Below are 22,233 nucleotides of genomic sequence, written 5' to 3'. Positions count from 1 at the left end.
ATAAAATGTTATGTTTTATGTAGAAAAATAATGCCAAAAAAATTCCTTATTAGAACTAATAAATAAATTAAAAATTGTCGTGTAAAGTATCATATTATAAATTATTATGATAATAGAGAAAATATGGTAAGAAAAAGGTAGAAAACCAAGAGGTACAGTTATAGATACTTTAAAAAAAATTCTGGAGCTTTTGTTCCGTGCACTACTCGTGTATCCTTAATTTGCTCCTTGGAGATATGTTATCGTATATTATTACCACATACTATTTTTGTACTGCTTTTTCCGTATAATGCAAAAATTACATTAATTTTTCTGCTTCCATACTAAATGATAACAATTTTTCTGAAATTTTTTAATTTCGAATGTATTACAGTGATTTGTAAATTTATATAAGGCTTCGTCAGGCCTCGCAAATCATACGAATATAATATATATAATGCGTGTAATGTATTTATATTTATAGCAGGTAAATGCCACAATGATTTTTTTAAAGATGAGAGGGGGGGTGTCAAAAATGTTTTCAAAAATTGCAATCATTTTTTAATTAGATTAAAAACTATGTATATTATATAGATGTTATAATACCTTCAGTATGCCTAAGGCCTAGGTGAGTTATGGATATTATAAAATCTAGATTATATCATGGACTATAATACTATATCAGCTATACATATCAGAATCAGTTATCCAGATTCATCGAATGCACCCCATAAAAAATATTGGGTTTTAAAAAAATATTATGACCAGGGAAGAAGATTTCTACTATTTGCATATTTTCTGTATGCAACCATAATAAAAGGCGCTTGCTAAAAGCAAATTTGTTTCATGTTACGAGTTATGATACATTACGGCCATATTATGTAGTCTTTATAAAGATAATTTTTGCTATTTTAGAGTTGTTTTGCACATTTTATTTTAAACAAGTTTTATTAAATTAATTATTTATATCATTTGATAATTTGAAAACCTCCACACGCTTCTAAGTGGCTGCGGATCGATTAGACAATTGAATTGAAAATATTTGAGTCATATTGCAATTACAGTTTGTAGGTATCTTATTTTACGTTGTTCTTGTTTTAGATATTATTTATTTTTTAAAAATTATTAATTAAATAACTATAAAAAAAAAGTTTAATGTACGTCTATACTGCAGCACATTTTAGGGTTTCTGAGTGCATTTATACATATATATATATATATATATATATATATATATATATATATATGTATAAACGTCAGATTTTTCTGTCTTTTGCAGTGATTTTTTGGGGTTAATATGCTATTATGTCCTTTGTCCAGATCACGCGATCACAATAAATGGCATTTGTGTATTATAATATAATTAATATATTGTAAGGTATTATATATTGTATCTGAGATGAAGATACACATTTTGTCGAAAATTTCGTCAACTAACCTATAGACTCGCGGCGATGAATATATCTATTATTACAATAACAATATACAATAAGACGATTAGTTCGTTTTTGGTTGAGGCGGCTTATTGTTGTATAGGTTGCGCTTACGAGCCCGTTCTCGTTTCAAGTGGCCACTTATGCGCAACCGTAAATACGTTAAAACCGTATACACGGCGTGCGCCAAACTGCAAATATTACAATATCGTACAGGTATATACGGCGTAATTGCGGTGCGCACAAAAAACGGATTGAAATTCACGTACGGTTTTTTCTCGGCAATACCATAATATTGTGCGCGTACGTGCGAATATTATTATTATAAACGTATACACGTTTTTGACAGGGACGAGTGCCAAAACGATCCACACGATACGGCGTCGGTGGGCCGACGGGGGAAAAAATAGCAACGTCAAGTGAAAAAATGGAGAAAAAAACGCGCGCACGTTAATCGGGCCAAAGGCGGTGGCAGCGGCGAGCGCGCTCGTGGATCAATATCGGTCCGGTGACGGATCGCGGTGAGTCGAACGCGCGCGCGGCACAGCTAACGCAGCCGCCGATATCGCACCACCAGTCACCGCTACTACTACTGGTACTACTGGTACTACTACTACTACTACTACTACTACTACTATTCTACTACTACTACTACTATTCTACTACTACTACTACTACGATTTCTGCTGCTGTTGCGCTGCTAAAACTACACTGCACACACGCGTACACGTTATAACAATAGTAATAGTTATAATAGCGTATAACAATAACAATAACAATAATCGCAAACAAGCACGCTCGCGAATCGTGTAGCCTGCAAGACCCGAACCCAGCAGAGTGTGGTGGCGGCAGAAGGAAAACATATATAATAACCTATATATTGTATTACGCGTATGTACGGCCGAAAACTCGATTGAAATGAAATAATAAACAGTACAGTACGCCTCTCAGTCGAATTTCCGGCGCGACACAGTTCCGTGTATCGTGACACGAGCGCATGTGAGACAGCGGCGTTTTGCGCGAGTCCGGTCGGCCGAAAAACGAAATAAATTCAAAAAAAAACCTGACCGCGGAAAAGCCGGCCGCCCGCCCGCCGAGAGACCGACTCGCGCGCGCGTGACACGATAATCGCGCGCGGACGCTATGACGACCGGCGCCGCCGCCACCGCCGCCGCCGCCGCAGCTACCACCTGATCGCCGGCGCAGACGACGTGGGCCCGCAGCACTATGACGACGACGATTCGCCGCGGTTGAAGTGGTCGACCGTCCCGACCTTCCGCTCATTACCGGATCCCGTGACGCACAAACGACGTTTAGTCCAAGGTAAAATGCACACTCAGCACAATATAAATATATAGGTTACACCTAGCTATATGTACGCTTTTGTAGTATAACGACATATTATACGGTCGCGCGTGTATAAGCACTGCGCGTAACGCTCGCGTGTTTTATGCCCGTCGATTTGTGCTTTTCGGTCGCGCAACAATGTAACGATAATTATTTATTGTTGTCGAGCTCGCGTGGTCGGCGAATATCGCCCGCCTCCCCGCACCCCATCATCACCACCTCTCCACAAACGCCACTTTGCGGGTACACTGTACATTATGCGCGTTTGGCTTTTGAAAGCGGTGCTTATTCGAACTTCGACAGTGATATTATTATTATACAGACCGCCGGGGTCATCGATAACATTTCGTCAAAATATTATTATGTCTATCGCGTTAGGCGGCCAAACATACACTGATCGACGACGCGTTTGCGGGGTTCCCCGAGATATTCAACCCCCATATTATTATTATATGTCGGACACTATATAAACCTCGCCCGGGAAAACGGTTCCGGCGATGTGACGGTTTGCGCGTACGTCTTGAATTATGTGTACACAGGGTAAAGGCTAGGCATATATTTCATTACGTTAGGTGCGAAATCGGCGACCGAGAAAATTCGGGGGGGGGGGGGAGAGGGCTTTTATGCGAGGACGCCCGCTGATGGCATGCTTTACTGCGTGCCGATTTAAATGTCGCGAGTTTTCAAATTAAAAACATAATATGTAAATAGGCACGAGACGAAATAATAATATTTACAGTGGCAAATTAGGAAAGTTTCGGGAGGCCATACTCTGGTATGTAATAATATACTGTTCTCGCGGTATACAAGCTGGCGCCGCGCCGCCGCGGTATAATATTAAGCACTTCAGCAATGATATCGATGTTTTCCGACTTTGCTATAACTTTTAGCTTCTTATATTTACGACTTTTGAGACTTGTCACCCTACGGCCCATATTCGTGTTGAAAACGAAACAAGTCTGACGGCGCAAATTTAATATGACTTGTTCTCCGCACTATATAATATAATAATATAATATTATGTCACTAGTAGTAGCGTGCAACGTGTTCAGGTAAATCACTTTTCTTTTTGATTTACCACAGTCCAAAAAAATCGATTACAACCAATTATTGGAACAGTTTCCCAATCAGATTGTGATAATAATCTTATTAAAGTTGAAATATTAGTACATTACGAATGAAACAAAATTAACGAACGTAACGTTTGCCTATATAGCACCCGCGATATACGTTATTCATAAGCGGACGTAGATTAAATTTCGACTGTAGGTTTAGCGTATTAATTGTATTCTTATCTTATTTTAACATATTAAAATATTTACACTATCTATGTAATAATGTTCATTGTACAATGCACGTATATAATAAAAAATATATATTGCTCCTACATGCAGCATCCGGCGTATCGTTGTGACGTTATTCGGCCATTCTAAGTTACAACGCTGTAAATTGCACAATCAGCGCACGTTTATTTCCGTCCTAAAAAGTAAAAACCAATCGATGATAATATTGTGTTCGTATTGCCATAACCAGACGACCGTTTCGTGTGCACTATAATACGGAAACATCAGTATATTATATAATTATTATACTCTAAATTCGATATCGTTTTGCGATTACAAGTCGATTTTCAAATATTAATTTCACTATACCTAATACTATAGCGTATAAGTCTTTTAAATAGATAACAGAGCACCTTTTGATGGAAAACTTAAGGAGTGGACTTTGGCTTGCTTATTAAGTTATAAATGTTTGAAATATCCATAAATTGATCGGCAAGTTACTCGAACGTGTAACAAGATTTTGGCGACTTTAGAACGGACAAAGTGCCTTAAGACCCCCCTCCTCTATATTGACTACTACAAATGATTTATTATTTTATACAAAGTTTAAAAATTTAAAGACACCTGTAATAACGCATGTAAATGTATAATATATACCTACTAAAAATAATAATGTCGTTATTGTTATAGCTTCTATACACGTAGATTACCATTCATTGATAGAAATAATCCAATTATGCAATTTAAATATTAAACAAATTACTTCTGATAGGTACTAGTTTGATAGCAATGAAAGCTTGGTATTTCCTAAATCAATTCTTAAAATTTTTAGTATCTATCACTCTATCTTGTATAAAAATGATAATATTCCCACGCGTTATGCCGTAATATAGTTAGTATACCTACTCTAAAATTTAGATTAGTTTCCGTAAAGTGCACGGACATTAGTAAGGGCATCGCGGCGTATGTTATTAGGAAATAATATTTGATTTTATTTGTATACAAAAAATAGGGACAATAAAATCATAAACGCTACTTCCCTTGACAATATTTCATAATAACGCTGGTGTTTATTGCGTACCCTCTCTATTACCGCTAAGCACGTTATGAGAAATTGTACTTATAATACGTATCTTTGGTTATAATTCTACTATAGTAATCCGATATATACATTATGGTATCAATAGCCTATGTATGAATAAAATTCTTAGTCATTCATAAATATTTTATTACAAATTTATTTACGTACATGATTTAAAAAATAAATGCTCTACAATTTTTCTGTAAGACATTATAATAATATTGCGGGAGTTTTCGCTCTAAATATGTCTGCGATTACCCAGGCTGCTAACCTCTAGCTATGTTGTATTGTATTAAACATAAGAATAATAATAGGTGTAAAAAAGAAGATATCAAGTGTAATTTTGTGCCAGTATATCAGCTATTGTACACATGTGCCTATATAGGCTATAATCTATATTAAATTCACAATTAACAAACTTTTAGTCAACACAACTCGTATTTAAAATTTAAAACTACTGATATGACACGTTTTATAAACAAACAATAGATAGTAATATTAAATTAATACCTCCATACTACAAACTTTGTAGTGTGGAGGTATTAATATTTAGTACATATAGAATCGCTTGTACTAAACGATAAAAATGTATAAAATAATGACACTAAGGTATTTTCGTACGTCGATTATTATTTTTTCACGCGTAAGGCAAGTTAACAACTATATAGAAACAACCTTCAGTGAGTTTATGAGTTGCGTAGAGGTTTCTACGTCGAAACACTTATCTCTGCCGAAACAATGGCTGTGTTATTCTGAATATAAATGAAACCCTGCAGGGACATGCCTCCAGTAGTCCAACTATATGACCCACGATTTAGTTCGATTTTTAATCAGCATGATAACCTAGTATACGTAAATATTATGTGCGCATTGTTATTTATCATCACTCTCAATAAACTAAATCACACACAAAAAAACACCGATTTTAATTTACAAAAAAAAAAAAAATGTTTATTATGAATAAATATGCCATTGTTTGATATATTTTTATAACTTCTGTCTCACAAATCAACACATATTGTAAGGTGATTCTAGATTCACTATAAGCATGCTCACCACCATTTTTTATATGATAATGAATTTATTCAAATTCTTCAGATTTTTGTATTACTCAGCAGAGACGTATTAGTGGGAGCGGGGCAGGAGAGGCTTAGACCACGGGCGATAAATTTTGAATTTTGGAGAACATTTTGATATAATACGCCAATACGGTATCTAGGTTTTTCTTACCTAGGGTGCAAAATTCCTAAATATGTCTTTGCTACTCAGGGAGTGTCATATTATGGTGATACAAACTTCTGTTTTTTACATGAAACATCCCTTTTTTACTGAAATTATTTAGTGGATAATTTTGATCTATACCTAATTTAAATATTCTAACGAGTAGTTTTTTATTTATCCAAATATACATATTAAGGATAATAGTTCTTAAGTATATGGTTTTACAAAAATATAAAATAATATTGGATCTAGTTTTTATTATAGCTTGACCATTTTTACAAATTATAAATGATGATATCAATGGTGTTCATTATACAAATTTTCAAATCACCATAAACCCCATATCTTATAAGCCCGTAATCATATGAACCTATAAATTATCCATGGTATCCAAACAAAATTCAATATCTCAAAAACAACTTGTTCGTATTTTATTTTGGTAAGTACAACATTTCAGAAAATGTTCCCACTAAATAATTTTTAGTTAAATATAGGGGAGATGATTTTCATTTGAAAAACAGATGCGTGTATCTCCACAGAACACTCTTTAATGAATAAGTTCAAATAATCTTAAAAATGTGAAAGTATGTATAATATATATAGTCTTAACTCTTAAGTATATTTAAAAACTTAAAAAATCAGATTTTGAATAACTGCATTTTTTTTTTTAAAAAAAAAGGAGGTTCAGAATGCTTGGTGATGGTAAATTACTCTATATAATATACGTATGTACTTACCCACAACAAACTATGTACTTAGTTTCTAAACAACATAAAATTAAATAGCTGTATTACGAAAAACTTTTAACTCAATCGATCCTATACAATTGTATTACCTAAACGAGATAAAAATGTCATAAAATTACAATTTGTAAATCATTTCTTCAGCTTTTTACTAAGTATTACAGACAATTCATTAAATTAATAATGTTATATACTTAAACAGTAAACACACTATTGTATTTATTTTAACTCAACATGCGCCTACGGCATACCCTATTTTTCTTTACAGCGAGCCTATGACACGCCCGCGTTATTTTAATGACTCACACAATTGTCCAAATAAAAAAGATCATTTCTAGGAATTGTTTAGGGTTAACAAGAAAAGGTCATCAAATAAGTTGACACAAAGGGAAAATAAAATTGAACCAAACATTTTTATTTAACTCGTGGGTACAGAAAATAAAAAGGTTCGCCACCCCTGTTTTACGACCTATAGGTTAGTTTTCGAAACATATAAAATAATAAATTATGCGTGTAATATATAATTATATTTTTTCAAAACTATTTTAGTATTTGAATCATATTTGAACATAAAATATATCTAATGATTAATGAAGATATATTTATTTTTTTATTTAAGAGCACGCCATACCCGCATGTGTTGTCTCTGTCTTACTAACGTACATCATAACAAATTTTCGTTCAGAAGAATATATTTTGTGATGTTAGCTTTAATATTAGAGTAAATTTACCTATTATCAAATTTAAAGGTAAAAATATTATCTAGACATTGATATATGCTTTTATTGATATTATCATTTTAAAGTGAGTTATGAACATTTTAGAGTTGTAAAATGTTATATAGCTACAACTCACTTTAAAATAATAATATCAATAAAAGCATATGCCATTGTTTAAATAATAGTCTTACTTTTAAATTTGATAATAGGTAAATTTACTCTAATATTAAAGCTAATATCACAAAATGTATTTTGCTGAACGAAAATGTGTTATGATGCACATTGGTAAGACAGACAACACATGCGGGTATGGCGTCCTCTTAAGAATGAAAATTAAAAATTGTTAATCATTAATATTATGTAGTTATTGTATTTTGTTCTTTTTTCTTGTACATTAAAATTATCTATTTAATAAATATTTTATTTAAATATGTTTAATTAATTTTAATGCAATAACTATAATTAGATTAAAACACCATGCAAACAAATATTACATTTTATTTTACATTCGTCTCTACCTTATATATAAGTTGTTTAGTTGTGTATCATGTAACGTCAATTATTAGTGTTATTGTTAAAGTAAAAATTGCATTACAATATTAGTGTTTTAATAATTATAGCTAATTAGTGGAATTCTCACCACAACATACATTTCAAATAATTTATAAAAATCTTTATGTTTATTTGTGGAATAACCCTGTTCTAATATATTCTAAATTCTAATAAGTTGATGTAAACATTTATCGTATTGAAAAATAATTTTGTACACACCGTATAATAGAATTACCATTCTCATAGTCATAACAGTTTTCATATAATATATATTATGTAGAAATACATAATAATGTATTATAATGTATTATACATCGGAATATTGTACAACAATTAGGAGTAGGTAGGTATTATAATATTATTATTTTTTATTAGGTAAGGTGTAATATATCATAAATGTAGGTACCTACTATACCTACATTGCAGTGTTATTGTGTACACTACATATAAATATCGAAAATATTAAAATCTGTATGATTATATTAATGCATATTAATACCTATATATCTAAATATTTTGAATGATTATGCGTTTAATCTTTTTATAGTATTTTTTGAGCTAGTGTCTTTGGGTGAAACATCGTTTGAAGTATTATTTATATTATAAATTCAGTACAAAAAATAACTTTATTTATTTATTAATAGAAATATTTTTGTAACACATAGGTGAAAATGTTGTAAGTGATGACTGATACCTAATTGTTTGCTACTATGCAAATCACGATTTGAACTTAATCATTGTATATTATATATATTTATATAGGAAGATATATAAACTATGAATAGAGAGATAAAATAACGCGTAATTTTGAGAAGTTCTACAGAGTTTACCTACTGTACATACAAAATTTGGATATGTATAAGCTATTATTATTTATTACCCACTATTGAATCTTTCGTAGTTTATTCGACAAAACAACAATAAATAAATATCTCCGATAGCCTAGTTATTGTATATACTTCATATAAATGATAATTGATAATAATATGTATATGACATAATGTTTGTTAATTATATCCAACTTACTTATAAAAATAAAAACACAAACAATAAATTATATTCCCAAAATATATAAGGTTTAAATTTAAGCTATGCACCAAAAGAGCCACGTAATATTTTATATTTGTATCCCAAGATATAGTTAATATATTATATGAGGTATAAATGGATATAATATAATAATTTATCGAGTTGGACTACCAACACGGGATTATTGTTGTATCTTGTATATAACTGACTTAAGTAGGTATTTACATATGTGGTTTTATTTTATTTCGATATTTATCATATCTAACTATAGTTTGTACTCTGTATAATATGTAATACCCAAATAGTTATAATTCCTAATTTTAGGATTTTAGATCTTGAGCGAAGTGATAGTTTGATTAGTATGAGTACCTACTATATCTACTACCTATCCAAACAAAAAAAAAGATTCCGTTTTAGTCAAAGGTATTACTGTTGTTATTTAAAAAATATTATTTATACAGGGTACTTGAAACGTTTTGTCACTATACGTATACTGCTATTAATTAATGTATATACTGAATTAATAATACATAAAAAAATATTTTGATTAATTTTAAAATATTTATACCACAAACAGCAGGAACTTATTCAAATTGTTTTGATACGTCGCTAATTTAATATTAAATAAATTAATAACAGCTAGTAGTTAGTACCTAATATTTTATGAATTATTATTATTTATTTTATAATAAAATATAATGTCTTTTTAGTAAAAAAAAACAATCAACCTTCAGCCTTCTGTATATTACTTATAGTAGAAAAATAAATTACTAATAACTAAATATTAAATAAATATATTATAATATCATTAAAAATATAGGCTCACAGACAGTCTCCATTTTGAATTGATTTCTATTGTATAGGTACATTGTTTTATCATTGAATTTAAATTGCAAACATCCATTAGGTAGGGACCTATTCAATCACTCGATACCTACCATACAGCATAATATCAACTTTGTGATTTAGCTGATTTTAACAACCTTCTCATCCCTTTTTAATTGTAATCCTTTTGTCAAACATACAATTTTAAGTGCGCTGATATTTTTGATAATTTATTTTTAATTTACAAAATGTAAAAAAATAATAGATAATAACACCTAATGATAATAATATTTACTATATTTATAAAATATATTATATACTGGTAAATTCGATGGTACCTATTGTCACGATCGTGACAATAGGAATCAAAAGGATCGTGTACCTCTATTTATAATATTTGTACATAAAAAATTGCCTTAAAGCGAATCTATATACCTTATCGATATTTTATATAATATCATCATATAACCGAGTACCAACTGAATAGCAATCTATTCACATTTTAGAATAGGTACGAGTATCTAATATGTTTAAGTCAAACTATTAAAATATCAAAAATAAAAAAACTAAAATTAATTGTGTTAAAAATATACTAGAACTAGAAAACATACTACTCTAATATTAAACGTAGGAATGACTAGGTACTGATAACTATAGGTAAAATTAATATTTTAACTATAATTATTTAAAAAAAAAATAAATAGATTATTGTTTTAAGAAATTAACCTTTTAACTGATATATTAGCATTAATTATTCTACAGTTTGTTTGATCAGTCGGTTTCTTGAATAATCATATTTAGTTATCATTACTACAATTTTAAATTATACTTCTAGAACGTTGATTATCTTAAACCATAAAATAACCTTTAGTATATTAAAAATTGTATTCACTGTGAATAATATTCATTAAAAATTAATTCTACGTATCATCTATATGTTTAAATGTATTAATTATACATAGTTTTTAATGGACTTTGTTTTTAATTATAGATTTACACACTACGCCAATTAATTTAATTTGATCATGCAATTTATTATTAATGTAACCACGCAGGCCTCTATGATGATTATATTGATAAATTTGTATGAGCAATTACTAATACTAGTATTATATAATAGTAGCGGTATTCTAATTTTCAAAACAACGAAATAAATACTTATTAGTTATTACAACTACAATTTTTTTCAACTAATTTCTTTTTTTAATAACATCAAAATATTTGCATAAAAGACGTATACAGGCTGAGCCTGTTTAACGCAAACTTGTTAATTTTATTTCCTAACCAGTAATATTTGTAATAATACTTGTATGCAACTATCATAGCATTTTCTGATGATTTAAAAAATGTTTTGAGTATTGATATAATTGATTTCTATAAAAAATGTTAATTAGTCTGACCTTATTAATATTGTCACTTTAATACTTGATCTAATAATTTGGGTCTCCTGTTGAATATTTTTTAGTGTCAAACTATGACTTACATGTGATGCCTTAATCTTGTCAACTTAAGTTGTACTAGCCAATGTTCAGATCTGCTTCATCATGCTAATAATGACATCCATGATCTTGGATTTACTGTATATATGATATACATAAATTTCCCCCTTGCCCCCCCACAGTTTACACTTATAAGTATGTCCTTCACTAAATAAAATCTTAACCTTCATATCGAAATCCTTATTGTCAAGCTTAAAAAATGGTAGGTTCTTAAAACGTATTACATCCAAATATAAGTTATTATATGCTTCTTTTAAACTCTTCATTGTACACTTATTCAATCAATTATTGAATGGCTCAGTTCTTTGAAAATGCCTATTTCAAGTCAGACAAATAACAAAAATGACATTTTGTATTATTTTAAAAATTTAACTACCAATTGATTTAAAACTTAAATTATAAATGAATATAGGTGTAAACTATACTAATTAGGCGTGATAGAACGAGAAAAAAATATGAATAAAAAAGTTATATAATTTTAACAATTTTTTTTTCAATTTTTAGTTATTACTTGTTGTTACATGTTATTGTTTGATGGGATTTGTTAGAAAATTTAACATTATTTTTAAAACAAAAACACCATCTGGTTAAATTTTTAAAATAGTACAATATGTATAATTTATATTATTTGCCTGACTTGAAATAGGCATTTATTAAATTCGTATTACGGTATAAAAAGATAATAATTAGTTTCTGAAAAATAAAATATATACGTGTGATATAGGTACGTGTAATGATGCATTCATACTACTGCTAGGAGACCACGCTTGTAGTTTTATTATCGTTTCGGCTGGAGTTTATTATTTTGTATTAAAAATAAGCGGACTGTATAATGATTGATTAAATGCTTTTATTTTATTTTACTTAATTAAAAAATTCTTAGTAATAAAGCGACTAATTTATTAGATCGTATACTATAATACGTCATTGTCACTGACGTGACATTAAAATTGGTAACTCTTGACCTTACCTACCCGACCCGGACAACTTACTCGACTATCAATATTGTATACCTGTATTGTATACGGACAATAACTTAAAACATTAAACTAATTGTGCAAGTGTATAGTAATTATATACACTAAATAAAAAACCGCCGACAACTGTATATCGCGTTTAAACAATATAATATATAATAATATATTATAAGTAGAGGTCGGAATAATATTCTTTTGCATATTTTTTTTGAGTCTATGCAGTTAAATTTCGGTTTGAAATCTATAAAAATTATGAATCATATAATTCAATGGCAAAAGTTTTTTTTGCATATTTGAGAATATTTTAAGATGAAAGAATATTTCGTATAATAAAGAATATTAGAGAATATTTCGATTAATCTTTTGGGATTTGGATATTTTTTGTTGTAAGGACGAAAATTATATATAATATTAAATAAGTGTTTAGTCTGTTGTTATTGAGATGACTATAAATGGAATAATGATTACGACGCTCAATAAGTCACGTAGGCTAAAAATGAATTGGAAAAAACACTTCAAAAATAGCTCCAAACGTTCGTTTATGACATTAAGTAACGAGTTCATAGAATAGATATACAAAGTTCATATTGTATAACATAATATTATACGCGAGTGTAGTTCATTTAGTTGATATCCCATCAGTCTATGGTTTAATGCCGCGCGTCGTCTATACGTAATATTGTCATACTGGGTGTAATTTATTTGTCCTGTTAAATTATTTTCAATATGCCGAAAATCCCATCAAGTAAATTAAAAAATTTAATTGCACAGTGGATACTACCATTAAATAAAAACAATGTCATTTTTACAACTGATGGTGCTACTCTTTTTTGTCAACTGTGTAACAAACACATACCATGCATTAAAAAGTCTCAGATTACACAACACGTACACACATCTTTACACCAAGAAGCTCTAAACCGTAAGTTAAATACTTCAAAACAATTATTTTTATCGGAATCTACTTCTAAAAAAAATGTAAATGAATTCTATGAAGACTTATGTTTGAGTTTTATTTCTGCTAATATACCGTGGTATAAACTACAAAATCCACAATTCCGTGCATTTTTAGAAAAATATATTGGCAAACATATACCCGATGAAAGTTTGTTACGTAAAAATTATCTTCCACATTGTTATGATAAGACTTTATCCAATATAAAAAATGAAATTGGGGAAAATAACATTTGGATTGCGGTTGATGAGACGACAGATATAAATGGTCGTTATGTGGCAAATTTATTGGTTGGTATATTAAAGTCAAATCATCCGACTCGTTCTTTTCTTTTAACATGTAAAGTTCTAGAAAAAACTAACCATTCTACAGTGGCTCGATTTGTGAATGATGGGTTAAAATTACTATGGCCCTTGGGCGGAAATGATGAAAAAGTGTTGTTGATGCTCTCAGATGCTGCACCATATATGGTGAAAACTGGACAGTCATTAAAAGTATTTTATCCCAATTTAATTCACGTGACATGCGCAGCTCATATGCTTAATAGGGTAGCAGAAAAGGTTAGAGAAATGTATCCAGACGTAAATTCATTAATTAATAACATAAAAAAAGTATTTTTAAAAGCTCCGTACCATGTTCAAGTGTATAAAGAACTGTTACCTGATATTCCGTTACCCCCCGAACCGGTATTAACAAGATGGGGAACATGGTTGGAAGCTGCTGTTTTTAACTGTGATCATTTCCAAGGTTTAAAAAAAGTTATTGAAGAATTAAGTAAACAAAAATCTCCTAGTCAGTCTATACTTAAATGTAAATCAGTTCTTGAATTAAAAACTGTAGAAAATGAATTAATATTTATTAAGACCCATTTTCTTATGCTTATAACAGCCATAAAAAATTTAGAAAAGTCAAATGTGACTCTTGTTGATTCGATAAATCTTATTGAAAGTACAATTGTTAAACTTCAACAAATACCTGGAGAAAATGGAGAAAAAATAAAAATAAAAATTGAACAACTTCAACAAAAAAATCAGGGACTCACAATTTTAAAGAACGTAGCAAAAATGTTGAAAGGAAATAATGAAATACAATTTGTAGATAATTTTTCACCTACTATGGTAACTGATTTGCAGTATGCTCCTGTGACTTCAGTTGATGTTGAACGTTCGTTCAGTACATATAAAAACATTTTAACAGATCGTCGTACGAAAATGACGCCAGAACACATGGAACAGAATATAGTTGTTAACTGTTTCCAAAAAGGAGAATTGTCTTAAATAAAATATATCATTTATATAACTTTATCATGTTAATAAAATGTTAAGTTAAAGTATTTTTTAAAGCTAAATTATAATGTATTGTTTATTTAATTAAAAATATATTATACATTTATATATATATATTTCATTTAATATATATAATTATACCAAGAATTACCTTTTTTTTAAAATATAAAAGCATATTTTGAATTTAGGAGAATATATTACTTTAAAAACATATTTTTTGTATATTTAACTACAATTATTAAAGAATATTAGAAGAATATTATCAAATTTTTAGGAGAATATTAGCATCTTATTTTGGCTATTTTAAGAGAATATTATTCCGACCTCTAATTATAAGATAAGATACTAAATAGCCGTCATCACGTCATGACGACCACGCATGGTCCATCATGAACTGATACACGCACATAGCAGAACACATGGCTAGGGAGACGATAGCGTCGATGACGGACAAATGCGTAAACTCGGCTTATAATTAACTTTTTTTTTATTTAACTATGCCCGGCAATAAAAAGTAATAAAAATAATTAAATAAAATTTTAAACTTGGTCAGATAATTTTTACCAGCATAAACTAAAGAAATAAGTTCGACACGATTTTATTTTAAAATAATAAATAACATACATATTATTATTATATTATCGTAAACACTATTTGTTATTGAAATATAATTTAACAAGTTGATTAATTTAGACAAATCAATTAATTTTCATATTAAAATTTTAAAAATAATCGTCACAGTTATCGTGGATTTATAATGAAATAGTTTTTGAGGGATCGTAAATGGATAAATAATTCTCAATAATATTATGAGTGAATATACCTAATTAGACATGAGAAGTTCACGGCCCTTTTCTATCCTAAATAATAATAGTTTACAATTACATTAGACCTCTGTTACCCTAACTAAAATGAGTGTCACGGACCCCCTGCAGAGGGCCGCGATCCACAAGTTAAGAACCGCTAGCATAGTGTACCTATAGCATGATTAGGTTAAAGGATTATTAGTAACTGTTTGATGATTTGAATAATTGTATATCTTAAATGTATATACATCATGATTTAATTCATTGATTTTAAACGATTTTATGTAGATGGCACATTACAAGCACAAAGTATTCGAAGAGGAGACATCGAGCATGGGCTCTGTTCATTTGACAGAAGGAGTGACGGCATCCTCTACACATATCCGTTTTTATACAGTAATAATTTAGATACTATGAAATGAAATATTGAAAATAATACATTATACGTTGGTGTAATAATTTGAAAAAATGTATTGTTTAACAGGGCAAACCAAAAAATATTTGGTCTCGATTGAAAAACAGAACGTCGTTGGAAAAAGTTCTACTCGCCTTAACCCTACTTAATGGCGTGATATTGCTATTCATCATTATGTTACCGGTTCGTCAGGAAAAGTGTAATCCCCCCGCACACCAAATTCCAGATATATACGAAGAAACCGATTCTTTTGTTAGTACCGGACAAGGTGAGATTCAAAGTGCGTTAAATGCATTTGCATACATTTTTTGAAATGCAACGACGTTCTAAAGTAAAAATATAATGTATAATAAATTATAATTTATACAAAACTACGCTGAACACGTGATAACTGAATTTTTACTAAATTTAAGAATTATAATCAATTGGCTGTCCACAGATTATTGTATGAAGGAGACATGCGTAACGACGGCAGCGGCTATAATTAAAAGTATGGACACGAAATCCGACCCTTGCCAGGACTTCTACCAGTACGCTTGTGGTCAGTGGATAAAAGCGAATCCGGTACCAGACGGCAGATCTATGTGGGGCATGTTTAATGAGTTGGAAATGAACAATCAACTTATAGTCAAAAACTCACTAGGTGCGACGTCGTTTTTTTATAATTTGCTTTATATTATCCGACCTTGAATATTGATTTAATTCATTTTCATTAGTTTAATATTAAAAGATCTATTATGAATTTTCCTATTTTTCCGAAACTAGTTTGGATCAATAATTATTTCTTAAAACTTAACATGTTTACTGTTTGATAAATTTTTATTCAAATTTATGTTGGCTTGCGACTTATAAGTTGTCACTAAGTCATCTTAACTGTTAACTATCTTTATTCATTGGCATTAGTTTTTTTCCAACCGATGCCTGGAATTTGATGCTTAATTTTTTATTATTACCAGTTGCAAGAAATCTATATTTTCTAAACAATAAATAATTAATGGATTCGTGAATTTGTAAGTTATGTTATAAGATAATATTATTTTTATAGAAGCAATTCCTATGAACACTAGTAGCAAAGCTGAACTCAAAGCCAAAATGTATTTTACGGCTTGCATGGATCCAAATAATACAATCGAAACATTAGGTGCCAAACCATTGCTGGACTTTATTAAAGACATTGGTGGCTGGAATATATCAGGAACATGGAATGTATCTTCGTGGAAGCTACAAAAGACTTTAGAAATTGTTCATAATCGGTTCAATATGGCTGGACTATTCTATTGGATGGTCGGCGAAGATGACAGAAATTCAAGCAGGCACGTAATTCAAGTTAGTATTCAAAAAATATGCAACTATAGTAATTCCAAAAGTCCTATAGTATAGGTACACTGTGATTTACCGAGCATCCTCAGTTCTTCCCTGTTTAATCACTTGATAATGCATTTATTTAAATCTGATTTTTGTAAACTTTAAGTGTTCTATTTATCATATTTTATTAAATAACGTACTTTAATTTGTATATAATTTAAGGAATATTCTGAGGTCACTAGTGGTACAAACTCATCACTTTTTATATTTTAAATTAATATAAGTAGGTACGCCATTTTTTTTTTTTTTTTTAGAATATTGATGCTTTTTAATCAAATTTTTAACAGATAGTTTTTGAGTTACCTAACTGTATATACATTTTAAGTGCTAATAAATGTTCTAATATAAAATATAAAATAGGGTTGCTATTTGGTCACATATACTACTTATTAGTTATTATATTATTAACAATATCTTATTATAATTGGACAGTTTTTAAAAATTAAAATGCTAAAATAATATTGATTTAGTACCTACTATAATTTGAATACGTCATAGACCTACTATCTTTTAAACCTATTGATTATTATCGTGGACTAATATTCTTAGTGTATAAAGTTTAACAAATCAGAAACTTATCGTTCAAAATTTGATTTATATTTTAAATATATACATCAACATTTTTTTAAACGTATTATCAATTCAAATTAAACATAGTAGGTTCTCTTTTGAAAAAAAAGACACTACAGAATGCTTCTTAAAAAGTACAAAAAAAATCGGACATTTCTAAAATATAGTTTTTCTATATTTTAGAAGTAGAATTTGAATAAATAGATACATAATGTTATTACTAGAAAAATCATTTGTAAAGATGCTTTGTGAATCTCTCAATTTAAATAATTTTAACTATATTTTTTGTATGTGTGTGCTATGTAGATCGACGAAGGTGGGCTGACATTACCAACTAGAGATTTTTATTTGAACGTTACAGCAAACCAAAAATTATTAGACACATATTTAGATTATATGACAACGGTGAGCTTATAATTTATTCATATATTTTGTGATTTATTTTAATTAAGAGTATACATTTTTTTTTAGTTATTATAATTACAATGTATCAATGTATATTAAATTTGTTGTTATTTTTAATACTAATCAATAACTATACTTAAAAATTAGTCATTTGTTATCATGACTTAACATATTATTCATTAATTGAATTAGAATTGTTTATGTTTGAGGTTTTAGATTGGAACATTATTAGGTGGTGAACCAAATTCAACAAGACTTCAAATGAAAGAAGTTATTAAATTTGAAACACGTTTGGCTATGTTTACGGAACCTGATGAAAATAGGCGCGATGAAGAAAAGGCCTATCACATTATGCCTATCAGTGAACTACAGAATTTAGCTCCATTCGTAAGTATATTGGGTTTAAAAAAAAAAAATGTATTTCTATACTTATGTATATTTTAAACTCCCCCTTTTCACAAATTATATATTATACTAAATATTTATAAATGCTTATTTAGATTCAATGGAATCACTACTTCAATGCAGCTTTTCGATTAGTTGATAGAAAAATTACAATTAAGGAAAATGTCGTAGTATACTCTCCCTCGTTCATGTCAAACCTTTCTACATTAATTACAGAGTATAGTAAATCTCCGGAAAATAAGACGTAAAAACATTTACTTTTAAAAATCTTAATTTAAATTGTACGAATAGTTAACTAATTATTGATTATTTTATAAACAATAGGGTAATTAACAACTATCTGGTGTGGCAAACCGTAAGGACCGTTACTCCTTATTTATCAAAAGTATTTCGAGACGCTTATAAAGGACTACGAAAAGCATTATTAGGATCAGAAGGTGGCGAAGAACCTTGGCGCTACTGTATTAGCGATACAAACAATGTATTGGGATTTGCTTTGGGCGCATTATATGTCCGCGAAGTTTTTCACGGACAGTCGAAAAAACTAGTAAGTACCTAGGTGCATAAAAATAAACTAAAATAAAGAAATCAGAAACTAAATATTATAAGTTTTTTAGGCTGAAGATATGATTAATGAAATAAGAACAGCATTTAAGGATAATTTCAAAAATTTGAAATGGATGGATAAAGAAACACTTATTGAAGCCGAAAAAAAAGCAGATGCTATAACAGATATGATTGGTAATATTATACTAATATATAAACGGATTAAAAGTTATAAACGAAAAATATTCATTATGAAAATATTTTAGGTTTTCCAGATTATATAATGGACTCAAATCAGTTGGATGATAAATACCAAAATTTGACTGTACGTTCTGACGAATATTTTGAAAACAACCTACGTGCTATTCAATTTAATTTGTTGCAGAATTTATATAAGCTTGATCAACCTGTCAATCGTTCAAAGTAAAAACATAATTTACGTTCAATTTAATAACAACTTAATTTATCGATATTATTACAGATGGAGTATGACCCCTCCAACAGTAAACGCATACTACACACCAACCAAAAATCAAATAGTCTTCCCAGCGGGTATTTTACAGGCACCATTTTTTGATCAAATGCAACAGTCTTCCATAAACTATGGTGCTATGGGAGTAGTCATGGGACATGAACTCACGCATGCATTTGATGATGAAGGTAAATCTAACATCTAAATAATTTATTCATAAATCATAATCTATAAGTAAACAATATTATGACTTATAAAACACTGAAAACATCACAATTCTTAGCTTTTAATTATATTGAAATATGTCTGTTTAAATATTTGAATAAATAATGTTTAAATTGAAAGGTCGAGAATTTGATCGCTTTGGAAATTTACACCAGTGGTGGAATAATAAAACAGTAAACAAGTTTAAAGAAGCGACAGATTGTATGATCAAACAATATTCTAACTATAAAGTTAATGGTTATAATATAAATGGAAAACGTACATTAGGTATACTCAAATTTAATTATTTGTATTAAATAATAAATTCTATAATAAAAAATTATACTTCAGGAGAAAATATTGCTGACAATGGTGGACTTAAAGCTGCATATCGTGCTTATATTAAGTTACTTGAAGAAAAGAAGGCTCAACCAAACCGTTTGCCTGCTGTTCATCTTACCACGCAACAACTGTTTTTCGTCAGTTTTGCCCAAGTTAGTTTAAACAATTAACAAAAAAAGAATCTATTAAAATATTTCCTTATTTTTCAGGTATGGTGTTCATCAAGTACAGATGAATCTCTCAAATTACAAATGGAAAAAGATCTGCATTCGCCGTCCCAGTTTAGAGTAAACGGTCCACTAAGTAATTTTGAAGAATTTTCAAAAGTATTCAACTGTCAAATAGGAACACCTATGAATCCAGAAGAAAAGTGTATTATATGGTAACATATTAAAATGTTGGAATAATTTCATTTGGCCTAAAACATAAAAAAAAAAATAATACATTAATTGAAAGTATAAAACATTTAAAAGTTGTATAAGCATATTAACTACCTAAAAACATTTATAACTTAAAATAGAACATATTATGACTATATATTATAAGTATTTAACAGGGCTAAGCATGCACTAACAAATTAAGAAACTTAAGTTAAGTTAATTAAATATTTTTATTGGAAGAGTCTTGTGTTATCTTTTTAGATTTTAAACTGGACAATATTTTAGAACAATGTATATTTTTATTCAATAAGAAATTATTTTTACTTGTAGAGGTTATGCTCTAAAACCGTCTTGTAAACCCAATCAATGGATTATATTTGTATACCTATTTTATTTAGTCGGCACCACTTTACAAGACATGTTATTTGTTTAATTTCTAATTAGTTACTCTACACGTGAATACAAATGAACCATGTACATTCATTACGACTATTCACAAATACTCAATGTTCAAAATCATTAACGTTTTTAAATAGTCATTAATCCTTACAAACATTAAACCGATTAGCAAAACTGCAATACTTATGCTCTTCGCTTTGAATGTGATAACACTGATAACCAACACAACCAATTTCCTTTGACGAGGAATGTGAATCAAAACAAATACTTACCAAAACATCATGGTATGATAGTTTAAGTTAAATTAAAACAATGTAATTGAAATTTTAAATCGTAATACATAATCTTATAATACCGTTCACGTCATAAATATACTTGTTGATTCATTAATAGAAACAAAAATGCAATTATATAAATTATTCTTTTCCGCGTCTAACATAAAAAATTGATCAATCACACAATTTTACTTAAACAATAATGTGTAAAATAAAAATTAAGTATTTTTAAGATTATATTAAATAGGGGCCACAAAATAGGTTGAAAACAAAATTACATTTCTTACATAAATTTAAGTTGTTTTCGGTTATTTAATTTTTAACTAGTGTTAAGTTAAATTATAATTTATTTGCAAGTATTAATTTATTTTTTGTTAAAGTGATATTCCATAAAAAAAAATAATAATACTTGAGTCTTAACTTTTATGAATCATCGAAAAATACAACTAAATTTTAATTTAATCAATTATTTGTATTTACTTAACTTAACGAGTTAAAAAATGTTTAACTTGCTTAGCCTTGTGGATTTATAAATAATTAAAATATGATGTATTTTTTTTTTACATTTTTCATTAATTGCTTCTTTGAAGATTCCCGTGAATGTTATTGTTTATTTTTTTACTAGTATTATGTTATCTTATTTTTATTGATGTTTTTATTAATTTAATAATATGTTTTATTTTATCTTTAATAAATGAAATATTATACCAGCACACAACG

At 29.0% G+C, this 22,233-nt stretch overlaps 1 protein-coding gene across 2 annotated transcripts; it reads left to right on the top strand.

Moving 5' to 3' along the window:
* The first annotated feature begins 1,910 nt into the window (after positions 1-1,910).
* Positions 1,911-22,231, top strand: LOC132931602 (endothelin-converting enzyme homolog). Of its 2 annotated transcripts, none has more exons than XM_060997478.1 (15): positions 1,911-2,735; positions 16,024-16,131; positions 16,220-16,430; positions 16,590-16,793; positions 17,196-17,476; positions 18,392-18,490; positions 18,707-18,877; positions 18,991-19,139; positions 19,220-19,442; positions 19,513-19,636; positions 19,708-19,864; positions 19,923-20,101; positions 20,259-20,405; positions 20,469-20,611; positions 20,669-22,231. In XM_060997478.1, exons 2-15 carry the CDS (start codon positions 16,024-16,026, stop codon positions 20,843-20,845), a joined length of 2,373 nt encoding a protein of 790 aa, XP_060853461.1. In that variant the 5' UTR covers positions 1,911-2,735; the 3' UTR covers positions 20,846-22,231. The 2 variants fall into 2 exon arrangements, with proteins under 2 accessions (XP_060853461.1, XP_060853462.1); XM_060997479.1 differs by having other exon boundaries at positions 1,917-2,735; positions 16,220-16,418.
* The last annotated feature ends 2 nt before the right edge of the window (positions 22,232-22,233 follow it).

Source organism: Rhopalosiphum padi, chromosome 1 (assembly GCF_020882245.1).
Source record: "Rhopalosiphum padi isolate XX-2018 chromosome 1, ASM2088224v1, whole genome shotgun sequence".
NCBI lineage: Eukaryota > Metazoa > Arthropoda > Insecta > Hemiptera > Aphididae > Rhopalosiphum > Rhopalosiphum padi.
The sequence above is the reverse complement of the archived record's forward strand: the minus strand, read 5'-3'. Positions and strand labels throughout refer to the sequence as shown.

Coding starts and splice junctions, on each gene's coding strand:
- LOC132931602 (XM_060997478.1), top strand. CDS start 16,024: ATGGCACATTACAAGCACAAAGTATTCGAAGAGGAGACATCGAGCATG. Junction 16,431..16,589: donor CGGACAAGGTGAGATTCAAA/GTGCGTTAAATG, acceptor GGCTGTCCACAG/ATTATTGTATGAAGGAGACA. Junction 16,794..17,195: donor TATAGTCAAAAACTCACTAG/GTGCGACGTCGT, acceptor TTATTTTTATAG/AAGCAATTCCTATGAACACT.